Source organism: Narcine bancroftii, chromosome 8, assembly GCF_036971445.1.
Source record: "Narcine bancroftii isolate sNarBan1 chromosome 8, sNarBan1.hap1, whole genome shotgun sequence".
Lineage (NCBI taxonomy): Eukaryota > Metazoa > Chordata > Chondrichthyes > Torpediniformes > Narcinidae > Narcine > Narcine bancroftii.
In genome coordinates, this window is record NC_091476.1 from 175,302,000 (window position 1) to 175,327,343 (window position 25,344).

The 25,344-nt window shown below is 46.0% G+C and overlaps 1 protein-coding gene across 7 annotated transcripts in view; it reads right to left on the bottom strand.

The window, feature by feature from the left end:
- nfyc (nuclear transcription factor Y, gamma) overlaps positions 1 to 23,060 on the bottom strand; it is a 78,328-nt gene extending 55,268 nt beyond the window's left edge. For 4 of the 7 annotated variants that reach the window (XR_011343600.1, XM_069895918.1, XM_069895917.1 and 1 more), the window contains exon 1: positions 9,762 to 9,933. Coding sequence is in view for 3 of the 7 variants with exons in the window: in XM_069895918.1 (XP_069752019.1) it covers positions 9,762 to 9,918 (157 nt within the window). In the remaining 4 variants the exon portion in view is untranslated. Of the gene's footprint in view, positions 1 to 1,734; positions 1,756 to 9,014; positions 9,205 to 9,761; positions 9,934 to 22,912 lie in introns of those variants that run through there. The other 3 variants (XM_069895919.1, XM_069895920.1, XM_069895921.1) reach the window with 3 other exon arrangements.
- Between the last annotated feature and the right edge of the window lie 2,284 nt (positions 23,061 to 25,344).

Here is a 25,344-nt window from a genome sequence, read left to right on the forward strand (position 1 = left end):
GCCCAGAAACGTCAATAGGCCTGTGAGAACAATTGGCAAAAGCAGTCAAATCACTTGTGTGCACATAGAATGAGCCAAAGTGATCAAAGGAGCGACACAATGTCCAGGCTCCTCACACTTTAGTGAAGCTGGAAGATGCGTCTGGAGCAAGTATTGTACCAGTGTTCAAGGCACATTTCTGTTTTAAAAGATAACAAGATCAAAACGAATTCTAATTTCTGTTTAATCTAATACGGGAAAGCAACTCAACCTTTCCCACAAGATGCAGATCATATTCACATGACAAGAAAGTAGTTATTTAATAACTGCAATTAAAAGTCTCTCAATGTCACAGGCTACAATCTAATTTGCACAGCGAGAACATAGGTTCTGAAATGGTTTGTGATGCATGCACATTAATTGTTAAGATTACTTGAGAATGCAAAATTTAAATTAAAAAAAGAATTAAAATTACAATGGTCATACAAAAAGAAAGGTTTACATGTGAGACCGAAAACACTGCTCATTATTTAGGTTAAATTGGGAAGGTTAGTTGGAAATGTACTGTCCATGCGAGTGATTTAATCCCAGAATGCAAGACAGGCTCCACTGGGCTTGGACACAGGATCTGAATCTCAAATTGTGCCACTAAAATATTTTTCCCCATCTCTCATCATGGTTCAAAGATCTAAGAGATTATTAAATGAAAGGTTTTTTTTTAAATTAACAGCTGCTTTGAATGAGGACAGTCTATCTATTGCAGTTAACCTTTGAGGGCACTTTTGCACAGCAGAAAATTTCAGGAAAATTTCTGCTCTGGTGGCAGTGTAAAAAATGTCGGGATGGAATTTTTAATGCAATTTCCATCCCGTAATTTTTCCACTACATATTTTTACAGAGCAGCTGAAGTGTAATTTGACCGTAGCCACTCCGTAAGAAACAGGCCTAATGAATGCAACGTTCCCCCTCCAGCAAACTCCACCACACAGGAAAAACGTGTAAAAGTGCTCCTTGGGACATGCCGAAGGTAAGTATGCTAATTTTTTTCAGAATAATTCCAATTTCTATGTAAAAATGCCAATTGACGCTCATTCCTCCATTCTTGGAATACTCAACAATATTTTTTTCATGCAGGATAAGGTGGCCTCCCACAACAATATTAATAGGATACCAATCAGATTCAACAGAAATTGCTATCAATAGCAGCTTATTTGCATCGCCAATTATGCTTAGTGCCAGCCAGTAGACAGTAAGGCTATTCCAGAAACGAGCCCTTTATGCTTCCTGAAGCATGTGCATAATATTATATTAATGCCTCAAGAGATGAGATACTAATACAAACATGATGGAAGAAGATATTCTTGTAACATGCAAGAAAAAATCTGAAACCTCCATAGCCACTCGAGCTTTCTAATGAGAAGATTGTAAAGACACCCAAATTCTTTGCATCAGTTGACCCATCATGTCCATCTTGAACAAGTCTGACAGGTATATGCATATTACTTTTTAAAGAATTACTGCAAGAGAATCTACATGCCCAGAAGTCTGTACCTAAAGATAACAGGACAAGTTCAGACCCAAACTGGAAGACCACAAATGCTAGAAAGTCAGGAGTCAATGTTTGGTTGCCTCAGCTTGTGCTATAAATCCACTATCCTCACTAAGTGAGGAACTTTGTGTGCCTGCATTCCCCACAACCATCATCAGATTGTTTCTTACATCAGAGTTCCCAGTCACCCAAAACATTTGATTTACCCTTTGACTTGGAATTTGTTCAATGTTCTTTGCCTTGGTTAATGACAGGGCTGCACACGAAGGCTTTCAGTTGTACATTGCTTAATCGTAGCTCTTCATGTACATCCGTACGCGCACATTTAGGGTCTTGTTTCTATACAACAAGCTAATGAACATCCTTCAATTACTCAAACAGAAAGCTGAGAAAGAAACGGTCAGATTCAAATTCTGCGATCACACTTACGTTAGCAAGATGCTTACTATTTTGGAAAAAAAACCACCCTTGAAACATTTCAAGTACCAGTAATTCTAATCTTTAAGACAGTTATATACCCCGGGATTATATATTAATAAGCCCCTTTTTCAAATATACAACAAAATCCTTAGCATCTGGTACCTATGGGAATTGGTAGATGTTGGATAAGGGAGTTTTCTGGTTGCTGGAGACTCACTCATTCAATGCCTAACACACCTGCATTAAGAATAAACTTTTTAAAAAGACAAAAATACTATACCGTACTTACAATGAACAAACCAGTTGAATGAATATATAAACCTTAAAGCATTTTATTTCATTTTCAATCACATTCTTTGAAAACATTTAACCTTCGCTGCATCTGCTGGTTCCTCCCCTTCCACGGAGCTGCCCGAAAGACGAACAATAACATCATAATTAATCCCCCAAATTCACAGACAAAGCCTTACCAATAGACTAATAAAGGCTCTAACTAAGAAGGTACAAGGAGGCACTTTGAGAGCCGCCCCAATAGCGAGCAGCATCGACCAGCTCTTCATCCTGGGCGACGCCATTTTATTCAAACACAACTTTATTCAAATAGCTGCTATGAGCAAAGTATGACCAAGGCCCTCGGCTGGCTGAATATTTGCTCCCATCTTCAAAGGATCATCTTACTTCAGAGAACATTTACAATTTTAAAATTTTATTTGAAAGATCATTAATTCCAAATTTTTATTTATTTATTTTTCTCAACATTTTTGCCAACAGGGGATTTATTAAATTATATTTGGATCCATATTTATTGCCAAATATATAATGCGCAATTCACATTTTTAATGTAGCATGCAGTTAATTACATTCATCAGATAAGTCCAGAACAATGTTCCAGCTTGGAGTTTAACCCTTACTGCACTGTGACATTTTCACATTAGCATTTTCTAGAAAACTCATTTGAGTCAAAATTGCTACTTGTTTTCTCTATAGTCGATTCTTGGACTCGAGTGGAACTGAAGCAACTCAATTTTGCCTCAAAATATAGCCCAGCTCCACCCCAACTCAACATGAGCAGCATTTATTGTCACGGGCATCTCATGAAATTTGTTTTGCGGCAGCACGAGAGAGCAAATATTGCTATAAAATTACATTTTAAAAATAAATAAATTAGTGCAAAAATAAGAGAAAGCGAGGTAGTGTCAGTTGTTCATTGACCTCAAAAATATGATGGCGGAAGGCAAAGAACTTGACCCTGTGCCGCTGGTTGCTCGTCCTCTAATGTACCACCTCCTCGATGGCAGCAACGTGAAGAGGATATGGCTTGGGTGGTGGGGATCGTTGAGGATACTTTCTAAAGACACCACCTTCTGTAGATGTCCTCTATGGAGTGATGGTGCAGGTCGAGTTCACAATTCACTGTAGTTTCTTGTCTTGTACACTGACATCTCCATACCAGACTGAGATGCAACCAGTCAGAATGTTCTCCACAGTACACCTATAGAAATTTGCAAATCTTTGGTGTCATAACAAATTTCCTCACGAAGTGTATCCGCTGACGAGCCTTCTTTGCAAATGCATCAACGCAGAGGCTCCAGGAAAGATCTTCAGAGATGCTGACACCCAGGAACTCGAAGCTCCTAACCCTTTACACTGCTGCCCCCTTGATGAAGATTAATTTTGTGATCACCGGATTTCCCCTTCCTGAAGTCCACAAATTGCGCTCCTTAATTCTGCTACTGTTGTTGTGGCGTCACACGTAACTGATCTATCTCCCTCCTGTACCTCATTGCCATTTGTGATTCTGCTACTACACTGATGTTTGAATTGGGGCTACTTCCTACACCCATGCAGAACTTGCCAATCTTATCAACTTTGCTACCAACCGCTACCCTCTCTGAAATTCAGTTGACATTTCTCTCCCCTTTCTCGATCTCTCTGTCTCCTTGGACACTCACTTTTACAACAAACCCACCGACTCCTACATCTACCTTGACCCACCAAGTGTGCTGTAAAAATGTCATCCCCTTCTTCCAAGTTTATCCACATTTGCTCTCAAGATGAGGCCTTCCATTTCAGGACATCTGAAGCTTTCTTTTTCAAGCAACACAGCTTTCCCTCTAGAGTGGTCAAAAGAGACATCTCACATATTTCCTTCAGCTCTCAGAGTTCAACCCCCTCCCCTCCAAAGAGGGCAAGAATATTGTTCGTCGTACTCACATTTCACCCCACCAGCCTCCAGCACATCATCCTCTGTCATTTCTGCCAGCTGCAACTTGACCCCAGCGGCAGACACATCTACCCCTCACCACCCCTTTCTATTACGACTGTTCTCTTCTTGATTCCCTCGACTACTCATCCTTTCCCACCCCTAGGTTTCCCCTGGCACTTACGCCTGTAAGTGCAACACTGGGTCTTACACGTCCTCCCTCACTACCATCCAGTGTCCCAAACAGCCCTTCCACATGAAGCAAAATTTGCGTACACCTCTACTACATTATCTACTGTCGCCTCGCCTCCATTAAAGAGTTCCAAAGTATTTTTGGGGACATTTTGCAGAGCATCTACGCTCTGTCCACATGCCAATCCTGTTCTCCTGGTTGCTGCCATTTCAAATCTCCTTCCCATTCTCACCCCCACCGATTTGTCCTGGGCCTTCTCTGCTGCCAGTGAGGCCCAATATAAAGCAGGGCAGCCATCCTCAACCTTTTTAGTTTGACCATCATTCCCCCTTGAACTCTGCTCAAAGTTTATGGGTCACCTTCACTGCGAAGCAGTTAAATTTTTTGTTTCTTCCATACTCCTCACTTAGCAACCATATAAAAAACAAAAAAATGGCAGTCTATAGCTCAATGGGGTAAACACTGAATTTTCCCCATTTGAGGTAACATGTCCCTCTCTCTTCTGAACTACTTCCATTTTTCATTCATTCCCCTCTCCCCAATTTTGGACCCTTCCCCCCCCTCTCCTCTTCAGCTTCTTCCTGTTCCACCTCTCCCTCCTCTTCAGTTCCATCTGGTCTCTTATAATGTCACTTTCTCAGACCCCTGCTAAATATCACTGGCTCCATCTGTATGACTCATCTTCCTGTGCCTCATCCCTTTGCTCCTCTTTCCCCCCCCCCCCCCAAAAAACTCCTTTCTATCTGGCAAATGTCAGTCAACTGCCTCTGTCCATTATTCTTCAGTTCCTCTTCTTCCACCAACTCTCCCCTCCCCCCCACTCTATGTTTTAACTAGCTCGCTTCTCCACACACTTCAGTCTTGTTGAAGGGTTCCAGACCACAATGTTGACTATTCTTTTTCTCTCACTGATGCTGCTTGATCTGCTAAGTTCCTCCAGCAGATTGTGTTGAGCCATTTTGTCTAAGACTTCGATCTCTCGGCTTAGTCCCAAAGTAAAATGGCTGACAATAGCGTAGTTCATGGGTCTTAAATATCTTAGTATTTATCAAAACACATGAATTAGCTTGAATATTTCAGGACCTTCCATCAGAACTGTCTCAAAAACAAAGTACTTCTCCTTCCACACAACAGCTGGCTGTCCGAACATTATTACTATTACTTTGGTATTCCCAGCGTTCACAATATTCTGCTTTTGTCATAGAAAGCAGGACTTCTCCACTGTACAATGTCTTAATGGTCACAAAACCAGAATTCTAGGCGCTACTCTCAGAACTAAAAGCCATACTGGCTCAATTGGTCAAGTGCAGCATTCATTTACAGCATGAATGTTTCACTATCAAGGCCATGGAAGATGGTGGTCAGGCACCATTTTAAAGGACTGCAGTCCTTCCCATATGTACTATTGGATAGAGGATCAATGTCACATAACTGAAGATCAAACTCTGAAAGCACACTTCATTTTTACACCATAATAACTTGAAGTGTGTGTATACATTAACAATATTTAATGTTACAACACTTAGCGTTTCTATGTACACAATACCAGAATGAACTTCACACTGGTTAGGCTGTATCCCTAAAAGATTATGCAATATAGTCACACTAAAGTATACGGAAAATAATTCCACCCCCCCCCCCCCCCCGCCCCCTTCAAGAAAACTGTATAGATCTTGGCTCCCAAGACACGAGTTAACTTGCACTAACTGACAAAAAAGTGATTTGATATGTTGGAAGGAATGGGGCTATTTCAATTCCCCCAGAAAGATATCTAATGCCAGATTCATAATATGCAATATTAACTTATGTACGATGCTATAAATAAGGTTTATGGTAACCTGCTACAAATATTAGTTAATATTTTTCTTCTCATTGTTTACAAATTGTACGGTAAAATAATGCCAAATACAGGTACGAAAAATCATGAATCAACACACTAAACTGAGCTGGTGTAAGATTTCTGGATAGCTCTGACATTTCGCGACAAGCGATGGCTGTCTATCTTCACATTACTGTACATTAGTGATTTTCAAACTGCCCCCTTAACTCGCATTCCACTTTAAGCAATCCTAGGCCATCAGTGCTCTGTGATTAGTAAGGGATTGCTTAAGGTGGCATGTGAGTGGGAAGGGAAGGTTAAAAACCGTTGCTCTAGACCCAATATTTTCCTTGAGAAAAATGATCATCAGCCCATTTCTTTTGGAGTTAGGAAACCGTGCACATAACAAGTCCATGAGGTACAATTAAATCAGTGGTTTTCAAACTTTTTCTTTCTGCCCACCCACATCCCTTACTAATGTCATAGGGCTTGCTTAAGGTGGAATGTGAATTTAGGAGGGCAGTTTGAAAACCACTGCATGCAGGCATTTCTTCAGAATTGTAGACACTGCTAACATGACAGTGTTTTGCAAATGTCAAAATACGTATGCTAACATCCTTGCAGAGCAAGGAAGTTCCTAGGTGGATTCAGCAATTTTATATTGTATAAAACAAGGTGTACTACAAAATGAGGAACACCAGTGGACAAGTAAAAATTGGGGATGCCAAGCAAAATATTCTCAATCAGAGGCTTGAAGGTTTCTGAGATAAATTGAAGGGTCAACATCGGTGCTTGAATTGACAACGATCTTCAAACTTTTTCTTTCCACTCACATCCCACTTTAAGTATCCTTATGCCATCGGTGCTCTGTGATTAGTAAGGGGATGCTTAAGGTGTATGTGAGTGGGAAGAGAAGGTTGAGAGTCACTGCTCTAGACCCGATTGTTATTGAAATATTTTGCTTGAGAAAAATTGTCATTGGCCCATTTCCTTAGGTACTATTAAAACAGTGGTTTTCAAACTTTTTCTTTCCACTCACATCCCACTTTAAGAAATCCCTATCCCATAGATACTCTGTGATTAGTAAGGGATTATTTAAAGAGGGATGCGAGTGGAAAGAAAAAGCTTGAAACCACTGGATTAGATGTATTTAAGAATATGCAAAGAATAACAGTGAATTCAAACTAATTCTTTGTTGGTCTGAACAGTCCATTTCCTCGTGCCAACTTCCCATCTGCAATTCAACGGACATCAGTAAGAAACAGCCACTACTCGGCTACAGAGAACCACGGATTACAAATGACTGGATGACAAAGAGCGGACTTCAAGTCTCAAGTATACAGTACACGTCTTTACATTGAAAGAACCATGGACTTGTGTTTCAACATAAGGCATTGAAAAACTTGCATCAAAGCAAATTGAACACAAAGTTTAACCAATAGGTCAGAGTCACCTCTTAACACACCTCTTAAGACCTGTAGAATGATCAATTTTGGACATATGTGGATAAACAGAGTAAAATAGCTACTGGACTATTTTTCTATCCTACACCAAGTGTTACAACAAAATGAGGCAGTTAAAATGATTTTGGCTCCACTCTCACCTTTGAGGTGAGCGTTATCGCATTTTCGAGTCACAAATCTGAATTCGTTTCACGAGGGTCACAATTTAGTACCACTGTGAAAAGCTGCAAACACGTATAAAAGTCGTCTCCACAAGTTGCTATCTGCCATGATATTGCAGCCTTTTTCAAAATTTGTAGGGGAATGTTAAATGCAAAATGGGAAAACCTTGCCCAAATAATTAGTGCTGCAAAATACTCCTGTACCCACTTCCATCCAATGGATTATCACAGCTTCTGAAACTGTATGTCAAGGTCACTTTCTTTCAGTCCAAGGCCCAGTTACATCCACATCAAGCACATTTCATCAAACCCCTTCACCACAGCGACAAGGCCAATTGCTTTTTAAAAAGAACACTTTTCAGATGAGAATCCTAATGGACTTCAAGACAAATTGAAAAGCAAGTTTTTTTCCCTCCCCACATCCCCTTCAGTATTTTAGTACCTACTTTGAGAGGCTCTGCCTGATTGAGCTATTCAAGCCAACATTCCAGTGACCTTCACTATTTTCAAGCGAAACAAAAATACAGTACGGGGCCCTTGGCCGTGATCCTTCTTCCCCCTCACTCCAGGTTGTCCTTTTAAATTTTAATTTCTCCTCTGAAGATTACCTCTCCGCCAAGAATGATAGTAAAATCACCAACTGTTGAAGATCGAGATGTTGTGGTGCAGGAATAACAATCTGGGAAAGCAATTTCACATCCATTTTGGCCCTCAGTTTGGGACATGGTGGGGAAAACACTGCTGAAAATGTTCTGGTCTTCACAGTAACACCATAATGCATTGAAAAACTTGCATGAAAGCACATTGAACACCAAGGTAAATCTCAATCTCTCTAACCCCCTGCAAGTCTTGGAAGTTCTTTCCCAGCCATTGTATTTTGGGGCATGAGGGGATCATCTGCCCCACGACCCAAAGCAGTCTCAAGGTTGTCCAGACAGACCCCAACCAGTGAGGGGACTTGTCTCAAGGTTGTCCAGACAGACCCCAACCAGTGAGGGGACTTGTCTCAAGGTTGTCCAGACAGGTTGTGTAAAGCTTGCCCTTCCTCTTCAGTGTCGTTTGGGAGGGACTGTGTCCAGTCTCCGACGGGTTTGCAAAGAACAGGAACGCTGAAGGACACGGCAGAAATGTTTGCCCAGAGAGTGGCCGACAAGTGGGTCCCTTCCTCGACTCCCATCTTTCAGCAGGGAACCCACCATCTGACACATGAGCAAGTGCCCAACTTACCCCAACGTCCAGGCTGACGACCTGCCTCTCCTTCCCGTCCTCCTCAAGAGGGAGGGGGTGGCAGAGGAGCCACGGAAAGAGTCTCCGGCTCGGGAAAAGGGGAGGCCGACCACACTGAGAGGCGCCTCGAATTCCGAGCGTTGCCGCTGCAGCTGCAGCCCACTGCACGGAGGAAACCCTGCCCGGTGGCCGCTCTGAGGCCCGTCCACCGATGCAATCGCCATTTTTCTTTGTCTTTCACTTGACCCCTGTCTCAGTGATAAACTCTCTCCAACAAACCTGCAGCCTTTCCCCCCCCCGCCCCGCCTCCGCCCCCCGCGCGCAAGTGAAACTCAGCCCAACTCGCTAGCCGCTGCAGCCCCGCCTCCCTCGAACGTCGCCTTGCAATTGGCCGGCGGCCCCGCAATCCGCATCCCGATTGGTGCAACGTGGCATCAATCGCCGGGCGGTTTGACACTTCCGGCTTTAGGTTAGGTTGCCCCTGCACGTTAGGGGTCAGAGGAGGAGGAGAGGCCTGGACCCAGGACGCGCCGAACAGAAGGATTTATTGGACCCCCCCCCCCCCACACACACTCCCCCCCCCCCACCCCACCCCAATGCAGGATTGCTGGCCAATGCACCACGTCGTCATCCTTCTCCTGCTGTCGATGTGCTGACTCGCCTGCCCTTGGGAGAAGACTCTGTGGGCGCAGGCTCGGATGGCAGCGCACCCCCCCCCTCCCCTCTCCCCCCCCCCCCCTCTCTAACCTGCCTTCCTCTCTCCTTCAACTGGAGAGCAATGCGGCTCTTTTCCTGGAAACTTTCCGCCGCTTTTCTCTTCACCAAATCTGTCCCGCCCCAACAGCATCCCCATTGGTCGGAACTGTCCGGCGAACATTCCATTCCAGTACCGCTCGGCTCCCATTGGTCAAACGCCGTGTCCATCATCTCAACCATTGGCGTCATGCCCATTGCCAATTGCAGTGAGAGAATGAGCCACCGCTGGTGCCGGTCGAAGTGCGGGATCCGGCAAGGCGAAGGACGCAGTCAGACCCCGTCGTCAGCACAAGCCTCCACATTGCGCCTCACTTCCTCAATGCAACTTCTAGGAACCAGCATCAGGGCCCGACAGGGCAACTCCAAGCACCACCTTGGAAGCTGGATCAAAGAGACCGGTTTTCAGGCATGCAAGTGATTCGGAGCAGGACTTCTTCCCTCTCCAATTCTATGCTCAGATCTCACACAAGGGAAACCCTTTCAATAGAGGAAAAGTGTGGCCGAATGGGGGTGCCCATGCAAAAAAAAATAACTAAGCCCACCTGGGCCAAAGGGCCCATATCTCTGAACAACTGTATGAATCTAATTTTAAACTTCAGTCTTGTCAGTGAGTGGAGGGAGAAGTGCTGGAAAGATTAAATTCAGGAATGATCCTGGTTGAGTCTCTTATCAGCCGATCAGCAAGGTGATGTTTACAATGGAAATAAGTCATATTTTTCACAGTATGAACCTGCAAAGTCTGTGGGCCAATGGATTTACCAGGGGCAAGGAATAAGTTTGTGGTTTGGAAATGGAATTTGTGATGGAGTCTGAAGATGAATGCCTGCAGTCTTTACCACAGTCTTAAGCGATTTCTGTGGGACCAGCACCAAATGCCAGAAAGACTGGTGTACAGCCCAGTGTCATCAGGTGACAATGGCAAAGAAGAGTTGGAAAATCAATGCTTGAGCAACAGCAGAGGCAAAATATAGTTTCAGGCGACCAGATAAATTAACAAGGGCAAACTTTAATTGACAGTTAATAGAACGAGGCAGGTGCAGTCTCCCCCAGTTGAGTAGCAGTGGGGCAGTGTGAGGGGAAGGAAGTGGTAAACCCTATCAAAGACTGCATATTAAGGCAGAAACTCAGCAGGACCAAGCCACACCTGTGGAGGCAAAGGAATGCTTTATATTTCAAGTTTAAGTTTACGATCATCTGATTGCACAAGTCCAACCCCACGCAAGAATGTTCTCGGGTCTTTGGTGCAAAATCCAGAAACTCAACCCGACATAACACACAGACTGACAAAATACAGACGCAGGGCAAATATAAATAAATAGATAAATATTGTTTAATGAACACGAGAGCATCAGAGGGGCAGTGTGAGCTGTTCCTTGGAACGTTCAGCATTCTCACTCCCCATGGGAAGCTGTTCCTCAGCCTGGTGGTGCTGGATCTGAGACTCCTATATCTCTTTCCCGATGGGAGGAGCTGGAAGATGGGGTGGAAGGGGTCCTCAACAATTTTGCGCGCCCTCTTCAGACAATGATCCCAGTAGATCACGTCAAAGTGGGGCGGGGGATGAGTGGGAGGGAGACCCCAGTGATCGTCTCTGCCTCTCTTATGATCCTGAGGGTTGACCTCAGACCTAGTTCTTTGTAGCAACTGTACCACCCTGTGATGCAGCCAGTCAGGATGCTCTTGATAGAGGTCCTGTACTGGTGACCAGTAGCCTTGCCCACTTCAATCTTCTCAGGAAGTGCAGTCACTGTTGCACCTCCCTGTTAAGTGAGATGATGTGTCCACAATAAGTCATTTGTTAAGTACATTCCAAGGGTACAAAGTCCTTCCACTCTCTCCAAGACAGAGTTATTGATGTGTAGTGGAGGATGGTCATTTCTGGTCCTCCTGAGGTCCACGATCATCTCCTTCATCTTGTCAACCTTGTGAATTAGATTGTTGTTCCTACCCACTTCCTATCTCTCGTGCCATTCATCATTGCTGCTGATGAGGCCCAACTGTAAACCTGATGATTCAGCTGAAGCTGGATCTGGCCATGTAATTGTGGGTCAGTAGCATGAATAGGAGAGCGGGCTGAGCGCGCAACCCTAAGGTGTGCCTGTGCCCAGGACTCTGCATCACCCTGTCTTGATGTAGGATCCTGAGCTGAAATAACAACCATCCCTTTGCCTCCACAGGTGCTGTTTGATCTGCTGAGTTCCTCCAGATTCTGCAGTTTCAGTCTCCAAGAATTAGTCATTCATTGTCCTAACCACATAAAAGTAATTTGTAACTTTTGACCAGGCCAATAAACCGATTAGAGTGATTCACTGAAGAAGGTCAACAAAGTAGGGAATTAAGGGATATGGGGAAAAGGTAGGTCGGTGGAGACGAACCTATCAGAACTTTTCCTTAATGACTTGATTGTTTTATTGTCATCAATAGAGGATGAGCAAATGTAGGTTCTTGGGAGTCACTATCTCGGAAGATCTTTCCTTGAACCAACACACCAATGGCATCATGAAGAAAGCCTCTACTTCCTCAGGAGTTTGCGGAGGAGCTACTGGAGTTGTTCAAGTGAACCGGTACGGACTTGAAGGGCCGACATGGCCTGTTTCCGTGCTGTAAACGGTTATATGGTTAAGATGGTCCATCATGCAGGCTGGAACATATTGAAGGATTTGTGAAAGCAAAAATTGGAGCGAGGGAGTGACTTTAATAATATAACCCCACATGGGGCCCAAGATAGGAAGTTGAGGAAAAATATGAAGTGACCAGGTGCGACTTCAAACAATTCAAAGTGCATGACAATTTGGAGCCAGTAATAAAGGAGAGGAGGAAGGGATAAGACAGAAGCACCTGACCACATAATCATTCCTGATAACAATTAAACAATGATCTCTTTACACTTTATTTGAGGTAATGATAGAGGCAACAGGAGCAAGCGTTTTAGGCTGACTATAACTCAAGGAAAACTTGGTGCTAACTTTGTCAATCAGGTTGTACGTGGAACAGAGGCTAGAGAGGTGAAGGGAGAGAGTTAAATAAAGTGTTTTATACAGCCTAGCCAGATCTAGCGGAGAATTATTAAAGCATTTATCCCACATATCTGTTTAAATAGGCCTAATCTGGTTTTAAAGGAGCCCAAATGAGGCCAGCACTAAGGGTAGTGGAAGGCAGACAGATCCATGAAGACTTGTGCATTAAAGGTGGAGGTAAAGGCTTGGATGACAATATTACTGCAATGCCCACGGTATAATTTTTGAGGTGCAGGTAGAAGTGATAGAGAGGATCCATTTTCCACGATTGTGGGATAGGAAATGGGTGGATATGGTGCAGTGGAAAACAAGTAGTCAGAGATGGGCTTACCTGTGACTATGAGGAGTTGAAAGCATACAAAATGGAATTAGATTAAGGATTATCCTGAATATGGGTTGCAGTGTTTATAAAGAAGGAAGAACTTGTACTCAGGGGAGAGAGTCTCACCATTATTGCATCTAAACCAGGATCAGCCACCTGTAGCCACAGCAACATCATGATTGGACAGACTATGGCAATCCGGAGTCAAACAGAGCAGCAGTAAACTCAACAAGAAGGTCAGGGTAGTATTATTACTAAATCTGTTATACAGAGGGAGAACTAAACTAATGATTGGAAGACAGATCAAATTCTACCAGAGTTGTTAGGAATTTAAAATCAAGTAAAACAGAAATGAAAAACCCAGCATTATTGGTAGTAACCATGTTACTATCTGCAAAAAAAAAAAATCACAACTTTTTCACTAATTTCAGAGAAGGAAAAATAATCATTATCCTGACATTTCATACTCTACACCCACAGCAGTGGATTGACTCTGAGCTGTTTCTGCAATGATCTAGTAAGTCATTATATCAAACCAAATCAGTGAAGTGGATGGTCTGGAATCAAACAGAGCAAATGCACATTAATTCCAGTCACAACCAATATGAAGGTCCCCTAATTAACATCCAGACAAAGACCGAAATTTGGAGAACTATCCCACAAACAAGATAAGCCTTGTTGGCCTTTGACCAATATCCCAGGCCTCATCACCACTATGAGATTTGCCCTTGCCCACATGGTCCAGGAAAGTGCCCTGTCATTGGGAGGCAGCAACTTTGGAAGCACTTTAAATGGTTTCTCAAGACAAGAAACTCTCAGAGCATCGGGTCAAATGTGGTCAAGGAATTCTGCTGGTTACTTGCCTGTTCACTTCAGAATCAGTGGTTTATATTTTGAAGATGGCTTATAAATTGAACTGAGCTAACAGGGCACAGAAATTACTTCAGGTGGGAAACATCAATGTCTATGGCTAAGTAGCACCACTAATGATGAGTTTTGATGGATTATAGATGTGAGAAAGGACCCTTGCCAGTGAGTGAAACAATACAAGGGAGAAACCCGTGATCTTAACTTTCTCCAATACAGCTGTTACAGATAGAGCATTGCATTTGTGACAGAATCCTCATCGTAGAGCATAATATCACAGTACAGGCTTCAGCCCATGATGTTCTACCAACCAATGTAAACCTACTCCACTACCATATATTTTTTCCCCAAACCTCACATCCATATCCCTTAACTTTTCTTGAATCCATGTGCCCATTTAAAAGTCTTTTAAATGTCCCTATTGTACAACCCTCCTCCACCATCGCCCCTAGCAATGCATTTGAGGCACCCACCACTGGGTTAAAAGAAAAAAATGTTCCTCCACTCACTTTAAATAGATGTCCTCTCATACTTGTTATTGTCCCTCCAGAGAAAAAGGTAGTGGCTGTCCACCCTATCTAAGCCCCTCATATAACTCATTGTCCTTTTGGTGAGAGATATCCCACTTTCCTAATGTGAATAGTCTCCTAATGGCTCCTCAGACCAGATCTCCGATTCATTGTGATTACATTTGATTTACTTCCCCACCTATTCCCATCCACAACTTGAGAAACAGTAAAAAAAATGTCCAATGGGAATTGAATACATTATTCGGTCTCAATAGTTCTCTGGGATAAAAGCTTCCAAACATTCACAACCGATAAAAGAAATTTCAACTTATCCAAGTCTTAAATGGTAACCCCTGCTTGGCACCCACCCGTGACTCCAAGAAGCACCACACTTGCTCTTCCTCATCTACTATTATTCAATGCCCCAAACAGTCCTTCCAAGTGAAGCAACATTTCACCTGCAATCTGTATGGGTCATTTATTGCATTAGGGTTGTTGCCTCCTCTACATCAGGGAACTGGGCAAAGAGCTGAACACCGTTGCTCTGTCCGCTACAACAGCAAGGACCTCCTCTTGCAATTGCCACACTGACATATCCATCCATAGCCTCATGCTGCTAAATTGAGGCCACCTGCTAAATTGAAGAAACAGCTCCTTATATTCTGTCGCAGCAGTCTTCAACCATACGGCATCAATATTGACCTCCAATTTCCGTTAATCCTTACCCAGCCTCTCTTTCCCTCATTCCTCCGTCTTCCTTTCTCCAGCTCCCCACCCCTTTCCCTCCCTTCTCCTAGAGTTATCTTTCTTAGCCCTTTGCCTTCCCCAACACATTAGATTTTTTTTTTCTCCTACCCTCCCACCTGTTTCCATTTATTACTTCCTACCTGTTAAAGCCTGGGCTCCTCCCCCTTTCCTTCACCTCACCACCCTCCCCCCACCAATCTTTTTTATTCAGGTCTACCTGATTTTCAACACTCGTGAATACTGGTTCCAACCCAAACTGTCACCTGCCTTTCATTTCCTATGGATGCTGCATGACCTGCTGAATTTCTCCAGCACCTTTTTGTGTCCAACGAAATCCAAGTCTTTGCAATCTAGGAGCACCTAGAGGGAACCCACCCAGTTGGAGGGAGTATTCCACACAGTAGGCACCACTCAGGATTGTTATCAGACTACTGGAGTTATGAGGCAGCTGCTCTCCTAACTCGTTTTAGATTTCTTGCCAACCTGAAAATGACTCAATTACTACACCATGTTTTCTCTTATTTAGTTAATCCTCTATACCACAATTTGAGTTACCTTTTGAGATACTATATCAAAAGCCTTCTGGAAATTCAAATACACCATCTCTCCAGTTCCTTTTGTTCACTTGTTATAGTTCTTGAAAATGTAATGAGAAAATTTTTCAAATATAACTTCCTATACATTAAAATTTTGAAACAGTTCATTATACTATGAATATTTAAATGTCCTGCTGCTATCCAATAAAAATGCATTCCACCATTTTCCCAATCATACCAGTACCTAAGAGTGGTACCAGCTCTATGCAAGATTAATCTATCCCCCTCCTCCCATCCCTTACCGACAAATTCTCTCCTTTCAGATACTTATCCAGTTCACTTCTGACCCCGACCACTTTTGCACCCACCTCTTAAGAGAGGATTATAAACACAACCACTTGCTGCCTATAAAAAAAATCCACGTCATTATTGGTTCTTTTGTGAATCACTTTGATTCCACATTCCCTCATTCTTGACCCTCCACTCATGGGAACAGTTTCTTTCAGAATTAGAATCCGGATTTACTGTCATGAACAAGTCATGAAATTCGGTGTTTGCGGCAGCATCTTTAGTGCAAACATTCATATTATAACCATCTTACGACATTACTGTATAAAAAAATAAAATGCTGTCAATCATAGTGTATGAAAAATAAAGCAGTGTCTTGCTTCAGTGATTATTCAGGAATCTGACGGAAGTGGGGAAGAAGCTGTCCCAGGAATTTTTCACTCCATGATTTTAAATATCTTGATTGCAACCTATTCTATTCCTGCAAAACCCCTAAATGTGAAAGGAATTATCAAACTGATTACAAGGATGAGGGGCTTCAAGGATACAAACAGATTTCCATTAGTTGGAAACAAAAGAGTATGTTCTGGAATGATAGCCATCATTCTGCAGTGGAACAGCACAGTTAGTGTAGTGGTTAACTCAATGCTATTACACTGCCAGCAACCTGGGTTCGAATCTGCCACTGTCTGTAATGAGATTGCGTGTTCTCCCCATGTCCAGGTGGGGGTTCCCTTTCCTCCCACCCTCTAAAATGTAAAGAGTTATAGGTTAATTGGGTGTATTTGGACAGAATGAGTTAAAATGGCCAGAATTAGCTTCTATCCTATTGTAAATAAAAATTCTAAAAAGGAATTTCAAGGTGGATCCCTGGATACATTGCCAGGGATGGTAGTGAAGACTCGTACAATAGGGACACTTAAAAGATTCTTAGATGGACACATGGGTACAAGAAAGATAGAGGATCATGGTCGGGAAAGATTAGATTGTTGTGGAGTAGGTTCACATAGGTCAGCACAACATCATGGGCTGAGGGGACAAAGCATGGGATTTATTTAATCTGAAAGAATGTATATTTTGTGAATTTTTTTAATTTAATGCTTGTTCTTTTCACTCTAGAGCAGTGGTTCTCAACTTTTTTCTTTCCACTCACATACCACTTTAAGTAGTCCCTGTGCCATCAGTGCTCTGTGATTAGTAAGGGATTGCTTAAGGTGGGATGTGAGTGGGAAGTGAAGGTTGAGAATCACTGCTCCAGACCCAATAGTTACTGAAATATTTTGCTTGAGAAAAAATGTCATTGGCCCATTTCCCTTGGAGTTCTGAAACCGTGCATATATCGAGTCAATGAGGTACGAATGAAACAGTGGTTTTCAACCTTTTTCTTTCCACCCACATACCACTTTACGTAATCCCTTGCTAATCACCTATGGCATAGGGATTACGTAAAGTGGTATGTGAGTGGAAAGAAAAAGGTTGAGAACCATTGCGTCTCTGTGAAAATAGATAAAATATTTATACAAAGGCTCAGCTATTTCCTTCTTTTACATGATGGAGCCTCGATCCTATCTTCCAAGGGACTAAAGCTTACCTTCCTTCCTTTTTATAAATGGTGGAAGCAAGCTGCATGTTGGGTGACACCATTACCATCTTTCATGCCATAGTAAACCAGCATTCATGATATGATGTCAGTTACCTGAAGCAAAAGTACAATTCACAACAGACATGACCGACTTTCCTCACATCAGTGACAAACCCAGTTTCAATGTAGGCACAAATCTGGAAAAAAGAGCTACCAACCTGTTGAACTCAGAAACACAGGATAACGTACTTAATGTAGATAGCTAAGAAATTTCATTGCCAATAAATCAGATCAAAGCTCTCTAAAATTCTTATCAATTTGTTCATAATGGTGGACATTCCTGTGCTCATAAGCAAAACAGCCCAACGTACAGAAGGATACAAGGTTGAAGGGCTAGTAACAGTCTTCAGCCAGAATATCAAGTGCATAATTCAGCAAAACCTCCTCTTGTTTCCCCTACTGTTGTTGAAAACAATCATCAGAAAATATGATTTCAAGAAAAATCTGAGCAATTTGCATGTAGCAATAGCTATGGACCCTGACACTTCTCGCTGTAAATATGAAGACTTGTTTTCTCGAGCCATATTGTCAAGATGTTCCAAATACATCTTTAAAACTAGTGACTACCTAACAATATGGAAAAATGCCAGAGAAATATCTAGTCAAAAGATAAACAATCCAATCACCAAAACAAGGAAAGAAATGGTCAACCGTGTTTTCAAGTTACATATTCATAATATACTGCATACATATTATTACTGGCTTTTGCCAGGAATACATAGCACCAGATCACAATTCAGCAAATATGAACAAGAAAGCTGAATTTGGGAGGGGAGGTGTGAGATGCCCATGAGAGTATTTGAGCAAGCACAAAATCAAATAAAAGTGTGTCCAGAAATGAGGTAAAAACTCTCTATTGTCATTCCAATCACAACGGAAAATGGTTTTCATTGTTGCAGGCGGTCTTCTAGTTTGAATCTCCCCCACTCTTAATTGAAAAAGCCTATCCACATTTACTCTGTCTGTCCCTTTTAAAATCTTAAACACCTCGATCAAGTCCCCTCTCAATCTTCTACGTTCCAGAGAAAAAAGCCCCAGTCTGCACAACCTTTCCCCGGAACTCAGACCCTGAAATCCTGTCAACATTCTCGTCAACCTTCTCTGCACTCTCTCTATTTTGTTTATATCTTTCCTATAATTTGGTGACCAAAACTGTACACAGTACTCCAAATTTGGCCTCACCAATGCCTTGTACAATTCTGGGAGAGAGCAGGTAAAAACACAGCAAACAGAATGGCCTTCTCTGATTCCACCCTACCAATTATTTTAAATCCTTGCCTCCCCCCCACACCCCGCTACATTTAAGCCCCTCTTTTCAGAGAACTAGGGAGGACCAATAGAGTCTCCTCAGCCTCATTCCAAAGAGAAACCAGTTTTCTCTGACACTTCCCCACCATCTAACATTTGCCAAAACTGACAACTTTTTCCTAAAAATAAGGGGTGAAACACAAAAGTCTGCATATGCTGTGATTATAGTAAAAACACAAAATTGCTGGAGGAACTCAGCAGGTCTCGTAGCTTCCATAGGAGGAAAAGATAGATTACCAAAGTTTCAGGCACGAGCTTTTCATCAAGCTATGAGCAAAAAGCAGGTCAGCACCAGAATAAAAAGGCTGGGGAAGCTTGAGAGCAGCAGGGAGAGCAGCAAAGCAGTGAGAGTCTCTTACAGATAGAAATTTCCTTTGCACCCTCTCCAATGTGTATGCATATTTCCTGTAATGTGGACAAAGAACCGTGTATAGCAAGTACTCAGGCTTTGGTACTGTACACCCAAGTTAGAAACAGAAGGCCATTTTGAACAATGCTGTCTGTACCTTTAAGGATCTGCAGGGGAAGATTCGAAGACCCTTTGTTCACCCATAATCGACATCCTCCCATGGACTGATAATTTTCCTGACTTGTTGCATCTTCACAACTGTACCATCTCAACACTTCTCTGGTTTGTCCTTTTTCTTCTGCCCAACTAACCAGACCATGTAAAACTTCCCACAGTTCAAGATATTCCCTCTTCATTGCTAATTTCAAGGACATTCTTTTTCCAATCATCTGAAAACTTGTTTGTCATGGCCGCTACAGATGATTGTCATATATCCTACAAAAACAGACCAAGTACCAAATCCTGGATCTGATCATTCACACAAGGAGAGGGTAGTGTGGTGAGTCTCAAAAGTAAATGATTTTCACTGGAGCAGCAGCAACCAAAAGGGCCAGGCTTCAAGAATGAATGCCAATACGTTAACAGGATATGAAAGAAACCGACACACTATTCATAAGGGCAGTTGGAGGATCAGTTGCACCAGGATGAGGCGACAACCATCACAAGTAAGAGGAAACAAGATCCAATACCTGTTGTCGATTCTGACAGTGCAACATTACTACAACATAAATGAGGGTATTTCAGTATCATTCAAGAATCCCTCAAAATTATGTTATGAAAGAGTTACGAATACAGTGAATGTTAGATATCAAATGATTCAATATAATTTTCTTCATCAATAGTATTGTACTTCTTCTTTGGCTTGGCTTCGCGGACGAAGATTTATGGAGGGGGTAAAAAGTCCACGTCAGCTGCAGGCTCGTTTGTGGCTGACAAGTCCGATGCGGGACAGGCAGACACGGTTGCAGCGGTTGCAGGGGAAAATTGGTTGGTTGGGGTTGGGTGTTGGGTTTTTCCTCCTTTGCCTTTTGTCAGTGAGGTGGGCTCTGCGGTCTTCTTCAAAGGAGGTTGCTGCCCGCCAAACTGTGAGGCGCCAAGATGCACGGTTTGAGGCGTTATCAACACATAAGTTAAATGGACTTAATCCTAATGTGCCAAATAAGTGTTTTCGACGTGTGAAAAAAACTGGGACTTTTTTGCATTCAGTGTAGTCTGGTGAAAAAGTGGAAAGGTTTTGGAATGAACTGAGTTTATTATCAGGGCAAATTATGAAGCTAAAGATACTAAAGGAGATATTTATGAAAAGAATATAAAATTGAAATTGGACAAATAACAAGAATTTTTTTAGGTCTTGCAATAGCAACTGCAAAGAAATGTGTCGCGATATCATGGAAAGAAGATCGAGAAATGTTATTAAGTAGATGATATAATGAGATGCAAAATTGTCTACCTTTGGAAAAAATTATGTATAGTTTAAGGAATCGAGGTGAAAATTTTTATAGTATTTGGAAACTCTATATGGATTTTATGGATAATTTTCCATCCAACTTATCCACTCCTCTTAATTAGTCACTTTTAATAGCAATTAATGATTGTCTATCCTCATATTATTGTATATTAAATGGTAGGTGTTTGTTTCTTTTTTTAACTTTTGGGTGGGTGGGAGGGGGGGATGGGGAGAAAATATCTAAAAATATTTTTTTGTATCATTGACGATGGATGTTTGATTTATGTTTTATTCACTTTTTCCTGTAATGATGCAAATAATTAATTTTTTTTTAAAAAAGAATCCCCACTCTATTTAAGGGAAAGCACGCCAAAGGACTTGCACCCAAATCGACCACACTAAACACTCATTTACTCAGTTACCTAGTGTGCACCCACAAGAAGTTATCCACTCCAGCTGGTCCAACCAAATCTCTCAAAACAAATGGACCATCGCTCCAAGCTTGTGAGATAACCACATCAGCAGATTCATCTCCAAGTGGCACATCATCCACATTTCTGAGCATATCCCTTTATTTAAAATGGCCATTGGATCTAAATTCTGGAGCTCCCTTGCCTACTGCAGCTCACCCAGAGAACTGCAGCAATTCAAGGCGGCACAGCATCTTCTCAAGGGTGACACATCCTCAAGGGGAAATCAGAGATGGGCTACAAATGCAGGCCTTGCTGAATCCCAAAAATTGACGAGAAGTCCTTGTAGGTTCCATCAAGAATTAATTATTTTTTCCAACACAATTCTTGAAATCCATCTTTGCAACAAAGTCTTTGGTTATCTGCTCAATACTTCAACATGGCTCTGCTTCTATTTTGTCCTTTGATAACAAATTTTTTAAAAAACCAGCAGTGGCACAGCGAGTCGAGCTTCTGCCTTCCACCAGAGACCCCCAGTTCGCTCCTGATTGGACCTTGCACCTTCTTCTTGGTGATGGCGTGGGATTCGGCCAACACCCCAAAAACATGCAGGCAATTGGCACGGTAAATTGCCCCCAGTGTCAGAATCTGAGCTGGCGATAATGTGGGAAAATAAAGAACGTATATAGGGGTAGCTGTCGGTCATTGTCGATTTGCTCTTTGAGTCTGATGTCATTTAAAGATGCTGCGGTATTAGATGAAGACTAATGCATGGATAGCGAAGTAGATGTCGTATCTTTTATATCAATTTGTCGGGTCTTTTAGATCAACTTGTGGGAGCTAGACAGGCAGAAGCCCAAACTTAAAGACGTGACAGTAGTCCATCACTCTCCACCACCCCCCCCCCCCACACCCCACTGCCCCCATTGTAGTAAAAAATGACCACACCATTTCCGAGCTGTAAAGGACCGAGTCCCAATTGTAATTCTTGAAGGTCCACGTTAAACAAGTGACTCTTGAAAGGCCACCACTGTGACCTTGCAGGGAATGTGCATCCTTTAAAAACAGTGAGCAGAACAGCAGGCAGCCAGCTCACTTTAGGGAAAGTGTTGGAAAGGGGCTTGAACCTAACAGAGTTGAGAGTGGCTGTGACAATGGGCCCAGCTGACAGACACCACTTGGAATGACAAAGGAGCCTCGATGCAGCCAACCCAGGGTCCCCAGCACTGAGCCCAGCGCAGGCAGGCGCCATCTTGCAACCCAACGTGTTGACAGCCCCGACCCCGCCCCCGCAGCCCAATCATTGGCGGGAGGGTCCCACAATCCCACAAGCGGCGGCTGGTGATTGGCCCGACGTCCCGTCCGTCGCAGCCCGCGGGCAAGTTTGAGTGAGGCGCGCAACGCCCCGCGGAGGCCTCTGGCGCCCAGTCGGGCCGGACGCCGGACGGAGAGGGCAGGGCCGGCGGCCTCTGCAGCGCAGGCCTCGGGCGGCCACCGCAAAGGCCGGGCAGCGCACGGGGCTCGGGCCCGCGAACCAATCGCGGCCGCAGCCCTCAGACCAATCACACCTCTGACCCGTGTCCACCAATGAGAGCGGCGGGAGATGGAGGCTCAAGATGGCGCCGCAACCGCGCCTCCCGCCCGCCCGCCCGCCCGCCGCGAGCAGGGGCCGCCCGCCCGGCCGCCGCTGCCTTGCTCACCCGCTGGTCCGTGGGTGCCGCTCGAGCTCGGCCGCTTCCACCTGGCAGGCGCCGCGTCTCTCCAGCTCACTCGCTCCCCGCGGTAGGGAATAGCGTTCCGAAACAAGATGGCTCCCGCGCCGCTTCAGGGAGGGGAGGGGAGGGGAGGGGAGGGGAGGGGGGCTCATCTCGCGAGAGCTCGTCGTCACCTCGCCTTTCTTCAAGCCTCTTCTCCACACGTTAGACCGGGGTGGGTGGGTGGGGGGGGGGACAGAGGGAAGGGGGGAGGGAAGGGGGGAGGGAAGGGGGGAGGGAAGGGGGGAGGGAAGGGGGGAGGGAGGGGGAGGAGAGAGGGAAGGGGGGGAGGGAGGGGGAGGAGAGAGGGAAGGGGGGGGAGGGAGGGGGAGGAGAGAGGGAAGGGGGGGGAGGGAGGGGGAGGAGAGAGGGAAGGGGGGGAGGGAGGGGGAGGAGAGAGGGAAGGGGGAGGGAGGGGGAGGAGAGAGGGAAGGGGGGGAGGGAGGGGGAGGAGAGAGGGAAGGGGGAGGGGGGGAGGAGAGAGGGAAGGGGGAGGGGGGGAGGAGAGAGGGAAGGGGGGGAGGGAGGGGGAGGAGAGAGGGAAGGGGGAGGGGGGGAGGAGAGAGGGAAGGGGGAGGGGGGAGGAGAGAGGGAAGGGGGAGGGGGGGAGGAGAGAGGGGAGGGGGAGGAGAGAGGGAAGGGGGGGAGGGAGGGGGAGGAGAGAGGGAAGGGGGGAGGGAGGGGGAGGAGAGAGGGAAGGAGGGGGAGGAGAGAGGGAAGGGGGGGGAGGGAGGGGGAGGAGAGAGGGAAGGGGGGGAGGGAGGGGGAGGAGAGAGGGAAGGGGGGGAGGGAGGGGGAGGAGAGAGGGAAGGGGGGGGAGGGAGGGGGAGGAGAGAGGGAAGGGGGGGAGGGAGGGGGAGGAGAGAGGAAGGGGGGGAGGGAGGGGGAGGAGAGAGGGAAGGGGGAGGGAGGGGGAGGAGAGAGGAAGGGGGGGAGGGAGGGGGAGGAGAGAGGGAAGGGGGAGGGGGGGAGGAGAGAGGGAAGGGGGAGGGGGGGAGGAGAGAGGGAAGGGGGAGGGGGGGAGGAGAGAGGGAAGGGGGAGGGGGGGAGGAGAGAGGGAAGGGGGAGGGGGGGGAGGAGAGAGGGGAGGGGGAGGAGAGAGGGAAGGAGGGGGAGGAGAGAGGGAAGGGGGGGAGGGAGGGGGAGGAGAGAGGGAAGGGGGGGAGGGAGGGGGAGGAGAGAGGGAAGGGGGGGGAGGGAGGGGGAGGAGAGAGGGAAGGGGGGGGAGGGAGGGGGAGGAGAGAGGGAAGGGGGGGGAGGGAGGGGGAGGAGAGAGGGAAGGGGGGGAGGGAGGGGGAGGAGAGAGGGAAGGGGGGAGGGAGGGGGAGGAGAGAGGGAAGGGGGAGGGGGGAGGAGAGAGGGGAGGGGAGGAGAGAGGGAAGGGGGGGAGGGAGGGGGAGGAGAGAGGGAAGGGGGTGAGGGAGGGGGAGGAGAGAGGGAAGGGGGGGAGGGAGGGGGAGGAGAGAGGGAAGGGGGGGAAGGAGGGGGAGGAGAGAGGGAAGGGGGGGGAGGGAGGGGGAGGAGAGAGGGAAGGGGGGGGAGGGAGGGGGAGGAGAGAGGGAAGGGGGGAGGGAGGGGGAGGAGAGAGGGAAGGGGGGGAGGGAGGGGGAGAGAGAGGGAAGGGGGGAGGGAGGGGGAGAGAGAGGGAAGGGGGGGAGGGAGGGGGAGGAGAGAGGGAAGGGGGGAGGGAGGGGGAGGAGAGGGGAGGGGGGGAGAGGAGAGAGGGAAGGGGGGGAGGGGGAGGAGAGAGGGAAGGGGGGAGGGAGGGGGAGGAGAGAGGGAGGGGGAGGAGAGGGAGGGGGAGGGGGGAGGAGAGAGGGAAGGGGAGGGGGGAGGAGAGAGGGAAGGGGGGAGGGAGGGGAGGAGAGAGGGAAGGGGGGGAGGGAGGGGAGGAGAGAGGGGAAGGGGGGGAGGGAGGGGGAGGAGAGAGGGAAGGAGGGGGAGGAGAGAGGGAAGGGGGGGAGGGAGGGGGAGGAGGGGAGGGTGGAGGGGAGGGAGGGGGAGGAGGGAGGGGGAGGAGAGAGGGAAGGGGGGAGGAGGGGGAGGAGAGGGAAGGGGGGAGGGAGGGGGAGGAGAGAGGGAAGGGGGGGGAGGGAGGGGGAGGAGAGAGGGGAGGGGGAGGGGGGAGGAGAGAGGGAAGGGGGAGGGGGTGGAGGAGGGGAGGGAGGAGGGAGGGGGAGGGGGGAGGAGAGAGGGAGGGGGAGGGGGGGAGGAGAGAGGGAGGGGGAGGAGAGAGGGAGGGGGAGGAGGAGGGGGGAGGAGAGAGGGAGGGGGAGGAGGGGAGGGGAGGGATGGAGGAGAGGGAGGGGGAGGAGGGAGGGGGAGGAGGGAGGGAGGGGAGGGGAGAGGGGGAGGAGAGAGGGAGGGGGAGGGGATGG